Here is a 10375-nt window from a genome sequence, read left to right on the forward strand (position 1 = left end):
CAGGGATGGTGATAAAATGGCTCCATCAGTTGAGAAAAAAATTGCAGAACTTGAAATGGGACTGCTGCACTTGCAGCAGAATATTGAAATTCCAGAGATCAGTTTGCCAATTCATCCAATTATTACTAATGTTGCCAAGCAATGTTATGAGCATGGAGAAAAGCCAAAGGTTACCGACTTTGGTGAAAAGGTTGAGGACCCAACTTTTCTCAACCAGCTACAGTCTGGAGTTAACCGATGGATTAGAGAAATACAAAAGGTAAAATTGCAGAACCAAATGTCAGACTACATGGTAGAAACTCCTGTGTCATTCTTTAAGGGTGTGAAAACCTCCTCTTTTGCTGTTGGCCTCTTAACTGTATTGTAAAATCTTACTCTAAACTTAGGGACAGATTCTCAGCCAGTGTAAAGTGGAGAACCTGGCTCATGTTCTTTGCCTTTAAGTAAATTGTTACTAATAAAATGCTGGCTAATTTTGCATCTTTCCATTCAGGTAGTAAAAACTGACTGAAATTTAAAAAAAGTTTAAAGGGACTGGTGCAGAAGGCTGGTACTGAGTAGAGCAGATCTGGGAAAATGTTTGTTGTTACTAGTATGTATAAAAGTTCTACCCCACGGTGGCTCCCATGCTTTACTTTAGTGAGGGTGGCAGCTTACTTTGCATTGCCATAGTGTTACTCAACTCTGCTCCAAGTAAAGTTCTGAACCCATTGTAAAAGACTTACAGTATCCTGAATGAGCTTCACTGAATTCAGTGAAACCTTATTGAAGTAGTTTTAACATCTTTGGAGTTCATCATATTAAAAATGCAAATGTACTATTGTGAGATTTCCTGCTAAACAAGTACCAAGCAGCCAAGATTAATACAATGGATCTCCAAAGACCCCCTTAATCTTAAAACTTCACATTGTTTCAGAAGGGTTTCCCCTAGGAGGGGAGAGGTAATGTAATGTAATTCCTCTGGTTATCAACACTTTGAAGCCACATCCCTGTTCCCAGATATAGTTCAAACCGGATTCTCGAGAGACTAGCAAAGAGAAGACCTTTGGATGAATAGCATGAGTTCAGACTGATTCAGGGCATCTTCCTGATCCAGGTAGCGGATAGGACCTCGGGTCTATGGAGGGCCCCAGTCCTTAGGGAAGGACTTGCTTACTGAGTCCCCAAGTGGCTGTGTGCTGGTTCTGAGAGAAGCTGTGATGAGCTGATAACCAGAAGGACTCCCCTAGGTTGTGCGGGGGTTGAGGGACTGCTTCTGACAGTTTGTGTTAGGGTTTAGGTTCCTCATAAGCTTTTTAGCCCTTTATTTTTAAATGGTTTTTCTCTAGGGATTTTTGCTTTAAGAATAAAAAGAACGAAGGTGCCACAAGTACTCCTCATTCTTTTTGCTGATAGACTGTCATAAACATACAGTTAAGGGTTAATTCCTCTTTTACTTGTAAAGGGTTAAGAAGCTCACATAACCTAGCTGACACCTGACCAGAAGGACCAATAAGGGGATAAGATAGTTTAAAATCTGGAAGGGGGAGAAGTGTGTGTTTTGTCTGTGCAGTGTGGGCTTTTGCTGGAAACAGAGAAAGAAGGAACCATCCAACTCCTATAGAGTAGTGAGTATTTAGAGAAGGAATGTGTTAGATTACATCCATTTTCTTGTTTGTGGGTTCTTTTGCAAATAAGAAGGAAGATAAATTTGGGTTCTTTGTGTAACTTTAAAGTTTTGCCCAGAGGGAAACCCTCTGTTTTAAATTGATTGTCTGTGAGATTATCTTTCATTCTGATCTTAGAGGTACTCCTTTCACCTTTTTCTTTAATTAAAATTCTTCTTTTAAGAACCTGATTGATTTTTCATTGTTTTAAGATCCAAGAGTTTTGGATCTGTGTTCACCAGGACTAACTGCTGAGGGGGATTCCCAAGCCAACCCAGGAAAAGGGGTGTAGGGGTTTGGGGGAGGAATCCTTCTCAAGTCTGCCCAGAAAAGGGGGTTAGGGACTTGAAACTCTGCCTTCCCCCAAATATCTCCCAAGTGGCTCTCTCTAAATATCTGGTTAACGCTTCGTGGTGGCAGCGTACTGTTAACCTAAGCTGGTAAAAATAAGCTTAGGGGGTCTTTCATGCAGGTCTCCACATCTGTACCCTAAAGTTCAGAGTGGGGAGGGAATCTTGACATGGTGGCAGCTCAGTGGGATCATTTTGAACCAGTAAGATTCCCTCCCCCCCCCCCCCCCTTTAGCTGCTTGGAAAAGCAGAGCTGAAAGAGGAGACAGATCTTCTCTCTTTGCCTGAAGGCAGAGGTGTTAAGTTTTTTTTTTTTTGTTTTTTGTTTTTTTTAACAAAGGTCTTTGTTAGAGAGAGGTTTCAAGCTGTGAGCAACTAGCAAATAATTAACATTCTGCAAAAGAATTCACAAAAATAGTTTTTTGTTTTTCTTACTCTGGGGGAGGCGGGGCTGACAGAAAGGGATGCACAGAAAAAACTGGACTTGGCCAGGTTTGAGGCTGAAGAAAAAGCAAAAGAACACGATACAGATGGCCAGGGAAGAGGCTGCCCACAAAAGAGCTTTGGAAATAGAAGCAGCCAAAATGCAAACAGAAAAACCCAAAATGGAGGCAGAGGCAGCTGCCCACGAAAGAGCTATGGAGGCCCGGAAGGAGACCCAGAACCATGAACTGGAGTTAGCAAGGGTTCAGCAGAATACACCAAATAATCCTAACAATCCTCCACCAAAAATTCACAGATGGGAGCGACTATGTCCACAGTATGATGAATCCAGTGATATTGCTGAATATTTCCTCACCTTTGAGAGACTGTGCACACTCCATGCAATTCCGGACGAGCAGAAGATGACCACATTGGTAGCAAAATTGACTGGAAGAGCTCTGGACGTATTCAACAAGATGCCTATTGTGGAGGCTTCTGACTATGGTAAATTTAAGGATTTGGTTTTGAAACAATTTCAAGTTACACCTGACACTTACAGAGTAAAATTTAGAGCCCTTCAGAGAGGGCCTGGACTAAGAAATGTGGCTTATGTAAACCAGATAAAGGATCTGTTAGAGAAATGGGTCGACGGCAGGGGTGTAACTAGCTTTAAAGGACTGTTGGGTTTGATGACTCAAAAACAATTCCTGAACATGACCAAGGATAATATAAAACAGTGGTTATGGGATAAGAAAATAGCCTCAGCCGAAAGTCTTGCTGCTGATCAATACAAGCAGTCCCAGGCCGCCAGAGAGGCGGGGAAAATTGACACAAAACGGGTGGAAGGAGCAGAGAGGAACAACCCTGGTCGCTGTTTGAACAAAGATCAGAAGGGACACCCTCAAACCACACCCTACCACTAGGGGCAGCCCAAGGCCCCACCTGCATCCCAAGGAAAACAGTCCCATCACACCAGTCTCCAGCACCCCACCTCGCCCCGGTGACCCCTTAGCGGGGCTATGTTTTAAATGTAATGAGCTGGGGCCTTCAGCACAGGGTCAGACATGAGTGTCGCCGTAAGCTGGTTAAAGGTCAGCTGCCCCAAGAACCCCAACCGATTACAGTTCATTACACCACAATCACACCAAAGGTCCCCAGGCCCAGATGCCTCCCAGAGCGAAGGGAAACGGTGAGTGTGGGCGGGGAGATGGTTATCGCATGGAGGGACACTGGAGCACAAGTGTCAGCTATCCACCAATCCTTAGTGGACCCCAAATTCATCAACCCAGAGGTCCTGGTGACAATTCAACCCTTCATGTCAAACTTTTTAAACTTGCCTACAGCCAAGTTGCCTGTCCAGTACAAGGGCTGGTCAGGAATGTGGACTTTTGCAGTCTATGATAATTATCCCATCCCCATGCTGCTGGGGGAAGACTTGGCCAACCATGTGAAGCTAGCCAAGAGCTTGGGAATGGTCATCCACAGCCAGGCTAAGCAAGCTTTCACACCTATCCCTGTTCCTGAGCCTTCCACCAGGGCCCCGTCTGTGTTACCAGAGACCCAGACAGAGGTGGTGGAACCGGATTCCCTGCCAACGAGTGCAACAGCTGTAGCGGATCCAGTCCCAGAACCGGCGAAGCAACCAGCACCAGAACCGTTGTCAGCACTGAGTCCAGCGCTTGCAAACCCGTCTACAACTCCAATGCCAGAGGGCACCAGCGAGCCGATACTGGCAGAAGCAGCAGATAACCCTACCCAAGAGGCTCAGCCAGAGCCTGAAATACCACATAGTGCACCAGCGGGAAGCGGTTCACAGTCAACGGAAACCGCCCCATCACCTGCATCGCTTCCAGAGGGACCAAGGCCACAATCCAAGGAGGAACTGATGTCTCCAACTAGGGTGACCAGATGTCCTGATTTTATAGGGACAGTCCTGATATTTGGGGCTTTTTTTTATATAGGCTCCTATTACCCCCCCCCACACACACCCTCTGTCTCGATTTTTCACACTTGCTGTCTGGTCACCCTATCTCCAACATCAAGGGAACAGTTCCAAGTCGAGCAGGAAGCAGATGACAGCCTCCAGAAAGCTTGGGCGGTGGCACGGAGCACCCCACCGCCTCTTAGCTCTTCCAACCGATCCCGGTTTGTTGTAGAACAAGGTCTTTTATACAAAGAGACTTTCTGGTGGACACCAGGAAGACTGGCATCCTCAAAGACAGTTGGTAGTTCCAACTAAGTACCGGGTAAAGTTCTTGAGCTTAGCCCATGATCATTCTAGTGGCCATTCTGGGGTGAACAGAACCAAAGACCGTTTGGGAAAGTCCTTCCACTGGGAGGGAATGGGCAAGGACGTTTCTAATTATGTCTGGTCTTGTGAGGTGTGGCAACGAGTGGGGAAAACCCCAAGACCAGGTCAAAGCACCTCTCCAGCCACTCCCCATAATTGAGGTTCCCTTTCAGCAAGTAGCTATGGATATTCTGGGTCCTTTTCCAAAAAAGACACCGAGAGGAAAACAGTACATACTAACTTTCATGGATTTTGCCACCTGATGGCCGGAAGCAGTACCTTTAAGCAACACCAGGGCTAAAAGTGCCAGGGTAGGTTGGCCCTCTGACATCCTTACAGATTCAGGAACTAATTTCCTGGCAGGGACCATGAAAAACCTGTGTGAAGCTCATGGGGTGAATCACTTGTTGCTACCCCTTCCCACCATCAAACAAATGGCCTGGTGGAGAGGTTTAATGGAACTTTGGGGGCCATGATATGTAAATTAGTAAATGAGCACTCCAATGATTGGGACCTAGTATTGCAGCAGTTGCTTTTCGCCTACAGGGCTGTACCACATCCCAGTTTAGGGTTTTCACCATTTGAACTTGTGTATGGCCGCGAGGTTAAGGGGCCATTACAGTTGGTGAAGCAGCAGTGGGAGGGGTTTACGCCTTCTCCAGGAACTAACATTCTAGATAAGTAAGCAACCTACAAAGCACCCTCCGAAACTCTTTAGCCCTTGCTAAAGAGAACTTAAAGGATGCTCAGGAAGAGCAAAAGGCCTGGTATGATAAACATTTCAGAGAGCGGTCCTTCAGAGCAGGAGACCAAGTCATGGTCTTAAAGGCGCTCCAAGCCCATAAAATGGAAGCATCGTGGGAAGGACCATTCACGGTCCAAGAGTGCCTGGGAGCTGTTAACTATCTCATAGCATCCCCCACCTCAAAATTAAAGCCTAAGGTATACCATGTTAATTCTCTAAAGCCCTTCTATTCCAGAGAATTAAGGGTTTTCCAGTTTACAGACCAGGGAACAGATGACGCTGAGTGGCCTGAAGGTGTCTACTACGAAGGGAAAAGTGACAGTGGCGTGGAAGAGGTGAACCTCTCCACGACCCTTGGACGTATGCAGCGACAGCAGATCAAGGAGCTGTGCACTAGCTTCACGCCAATGTTCTCAACCACCCCAGGACGGACTGAACGGGCATACCACTCTATTGACACAGGTAATGCTTGCCCAATTAGAACCCCACCGTACCGGGTGTCTCCTCAAGCCAAAACTACTATAGAATGGGAGATCCAGGACATGCTACAGATGGGGATAATCTGCCCCTCTAACAGTGCATGGGCATCTCCAGTGGTTCTAGTTCCCAAACCAGATGGGGATATACACTTTTGCGTGGACTATCGTAAGCTAAATGCTGTAATTCGTCCCGACAACTATCCAATGCCACGCACAGATGAGCTATTGGAGAAACTGGGACATGCCCAGTTTATCTCTACCTTAGACTTAACCAAGGGGTACTGGCAAGTACCGCTAGATGAACCCGCCAAGGAAAGGTCAGCCTTCATCACCCATGCAGGGGCGTATGAATTTAATGTGCTCCCTTTCGGGCTGCGAAATGCACCCGCCAGAAACTTGTAGATGGTCTCCTAGCGGGATTGGGAGAATCTGCAGTTGCCTACCTCGATGATGTGGCCATTTTTTCTGATTCATGGGCAGAACACCTGGAGCACCTGAAAAAAGTCTTTGAGCGCATAAGGCAGGCAGGACTAACTGTTAAGGCTAAAAAGTGTCAAATAGGCCTCAACAGAGTGACTTACCTTGGACATCAGGTGGGTCAAGGAACTATCAACGCCCTACCGGCCAAAGTGGATGCTATCCAAAAGTGGCCTGTCCCAAAGTCAAAGAAATGGGCCCAATCCTTCTTAGGCTTGTCCGGATATTACAGGCGATTTGTACCACACTACAGCCACATCGCCGCCCCACTGACAGACCTAACCAAAAAGGAACAGCCAAATGCAGTGCAGTGGACTGATGAGCGTCAGAAGGCCTTTAACCAGCTTACGGCGACACTCATGTCTGACCCTGTGCTGAAGGCCCCAGACTTTGACAAACCATTCCTAGTAACAGATGCGTCTGAGCGTGGTGTGGGAGCAGTTTTAGTGCAGGAAGGACCGGATCAAGAATTCCATCCTGTCGTGTTTCTCAGCAAGAAGCTGTTTTGAGAGGGAAAACCACTGGTCAATCAGCGAAAGGGAATGTTACGCCATTGTGTACGCGCTGGAAAAGCTACGCCCATACATTTGGGGACGGCGTTTCCAACTACAAACCGACCATGTTGCGCTGAAGTGGCTTCACACCGTCAAGGACAATAACAAAAAACTTCTTCGGTGGAGTTTAGCTTTCCAAGATTTTGATTTTGAAATACAACACATTTCAGGAGCTTCTAACCAAGTGATTGATGCACTCTCCCGTGAAAGTTTCCCAGAATCAACTGGTTAAAATCGTCCTTGAAATGTGAAAAATATTGTTAGTTTTTACATAATCAGTAGTGTATGTAAAGGTGCATGTGTCTTATTAATTCTGTTTTCTCCTAAAGTTCTAGGAAGAAATCACAGCCAGTGTGGTCTAGCACTGTCTATGATTTGGGGTGTGTGTCATAAACATGCGGTTAAGGGTTAATTCCTCTTTTACCTGTAAAGGGTTAAGAAGCTCACATAACCTAGCTGACACCTGATCAGAAGGACCAATAAGGGGACAAGATACTTTAAAATCTGGAAGGGGGAAAATGTCTTTTGTCTGTGCTATGTGGGCTTTTGCCGGAAACAGAGAAAGAAGGAACCATCCAACTCCTATAGGGTAGTGAGTATTTAGAGAAGGAATGTGTTAGATTACTTCTATTTTTTTGTTTGTGGATTCTTTTGCAAATAAGAGGGAAGATAAATTTGGGTTCTTTGTGTAACTTTAAAGTTTTGCCCAGAGGGAAACCCTCTGTTTTTTAAATTGATTGTGAGATTATCTTTCATTCTAATCTTACAGAGGTACTCCTTTCACCTTTTTTCTTTAATTAAAATTCTTTTTTTAAGAACCTGATTGATTTTTTTCATTGTTTTAAGATCCAAAGGTTTTGGATCTGTGTTCACCAGGACTAACTGGTGGGGGGGATTCTCAAGCCAACCCAGGAAAAGGGGTGTAGAGGCTTGGGGGAGGAATCCTTCTCAAGTCTGCCCAGAAAAGGGGGTTAGGGGCTTGGGAGATATTTGGGGGAAGGCAGAGTTCCAAGTGGCTCCCCCTAAATATTTGGTTAACGCTTGGTGGTGGCAGCATACTGTTAACCTAAGCTGGTAAAAATAAGCTTAGGTGGTCTTTCATGCAGGTCCCCACATCTGTACCCTAAAGTTCAGAATGGGGAGGGAACCTTGACACAGACTAACACGGTTACCACTCTGAAACTTGCTTTAAGAATGAAATTGGCTTGCTTAGACCTGTGTGGTACTATGTGTTGATGATCACTCTTGTTATCAGTCTGTGAAGAGAAAGCAAGCAGGTATCCTTGGCAACCTGTCTGTGCTGGGAAATAAACAGTGAAGACTGGGAACTAGGCAGCCTGGGACTACCTGAGTTTAAAAGGGAGAGATGTGGATCTCCAAACAAGAGAGGCAACAGCAGGGGACCTAACGCTTGGGAGTAAGTGCCCTTGCTGGCCCAGCGAGGGGGAAGTACAGATGCAGATGCCCTGACCTGACATCCATAATAAATGTACTTAAGCATGAATTAATCAGTTTTATGCCCAACCCAGCCGCTCTGTAGACCTCCTCTGGGGTACTTAGTAAGGCCTTGACTTTCCAGCAAGGCCCCTTGTGGCGTCCCCTCCTTTCTAGGAAAAGCAGTAGGGCTTCCAGCATCTCTACTTTTCCCTCTCACAGGAGAAGCAGCGTCTGTGCCATGCTGTGTTTCGCATCTCCTCCCCTTCTGTTACAGGAGTAATGATGCACCACTCTTCCTCCAAAGGAGCCACTGACTCCCTTGCCTGAGTTGGCTCTCTTCTCTGGGCATATCTGTCTGCCAAGGAGGAGTGGGGCTTTTTCAAGTTGTGGTGAAGATAAATTTTGAACAGAATACTGTACAGTGACACTTAGTTAATTTGAAATATCTGGGTCAAGTCTTGAATTTTGAGTGCTAGAAATAATTTATGGATGGATGCTATAATTGAGACAAACATAAGCAAAGCTGGCTGCTCTATCCTTAATGTATTGCAAACTTATACCTTAAGATTTCATAGGATGCATACATACCACTTGCTGCAACACACACCGGCATAATCTAAATAAGGATGAAATACTGGCTTTTTACTTTCTCATGACCAAATTCTCACTGTTCCTGAGTGGGTACACTGAGGCAAAGGATGAGGCCACAGCTTCCTTCTTTCATTTTATTGCCAGCTCCTGCAATCATTGGACTCTGGGACTGATTTAGTACACCCAGTAGGTTCCCAAGGAGCATGGCTTATGTTGGGGCTTTGGTCAGTGCCCTTCTGCATAACTCATGGTGACTTAAACCAAATGAAGATAGGGTACCAACTGCACTTGTTTATTAAAGCAGCCACAACTCCTATGTCTAACTAAGTTCAGTCTAACCCAAGTATATACAGGGTCACTTCCATTTGGCAGTGGCAATAACAGCTTTGTACTGTCTCTGTTTACTTCCAGAAGCCTAAAAAAATACATTTCCTCACCTGTGACAACACTTTAATTTGGCTCTTCTTTTATCCTAGGAACATTTTGTAACTTACACTTTTTGTGTACAGCTACTGCATGCAACATCCACTATTACAGTTCTTGGTGAATTGCTTGTAGTGGGCTAGTGTAGACTAGATCTTTCTATTTTGGCATGTTGAACTATGAAGTTGTGTGGAGGCAGTTAATTGTTTTAGTTAGATTTGCACTTTTATTAATAAAGAGTTACACAACAAAAGCATGTCACTCTCTTCAACATTTCATTTGTCTTTAAGGTGACCAAACTGGATCGAGATCCTGCATCAGGCACGGCTTTACAGGAAATTAGTTTCTGGCTGAACTTGGAACGTGCTCTGTACCGCATTCAGGAGAAGCGTGAAAGCCCAGAAGTCCTCCTGACGCTAGATATCTTGAAACATGGCAAACGTTTTCATGCTACTGTCAGCTTTGACACGGACACAGGTAAGAAACTGCAATGTGCTGTAGATTTATGAGCAGTTTCTGTGGAAGTTTAGCTCTTGTGATATAGCAACAGAGAGTCCTGTGGCACCTTTAAGACTAACAGATGTATTGGAGCATAAGCTTTCGAAGTGGGTATTCACCCACGAAAGCTTATGCTCCAATACATCTGTTAGGGCTCGTCTACACTGGGGGGGAGGGGAATCGATCTAAGATACGCAACTTCAGCTACTGATTTGTTCTACTGATTATGTTCTTTTTTCCAAGTGAGACTCTCCACATATCAGTGGCAATTGAGTTTATCAGCAACAAAATAGTTTAGTTTTGGATTGTATACTACTCAGTACAACAGCTGTCTTCCTCTTGGAAAATCTAACTGTGTGGAATCTAAGCAATAGTTGCATAATGTCTTATAGTATTGAAGAAGTCACTGAACAGCGAAACAATTGACAAGATGTATGCTCTCAGATTATTACCTGGTAATGT

The 10375-nt window shown here is 45.1% G+C and overlaps 1 protein-coding gene across 1 annotated transcript; it reads left to right on the forward strand.

Annotated features, from left to right (window-relative positions):
* Positions 1-4: 4 nt before the first annotated feature.
* On the forward strand, positions 5-9892 carry LOC113405281 (cytoplasmic dynein 1 heavy chain 1-like; the record flags this gene model as incomplete). Its single annotated transcript, XM_026646336.1, has 2 exons — positions 5-259; positions 9706-9892. Coding segments are annotated over 2 exons (442 nt in total), but the record flags the coding sequence as incomplete, so codon positions are not given.
* Positions 9893-10375: the final 483 nt, after the last annotated feature.

Source organism: Terrapene carolina, unplaced genomic scaffold (genome assembly GCF_002925995.2).
Source record: "Terrapene carolina triunguis isolate 2854851 unplaced genomic scaffold, T_m_triunguis-2.0 Scaffold34962, whole genome shotgun sequence".
Classification (NCBI taxonomy): Eukaryota; Metazoa; Chordata; order Testudines; family Emydidae; genus Terrapene; species Terrapene triunguis.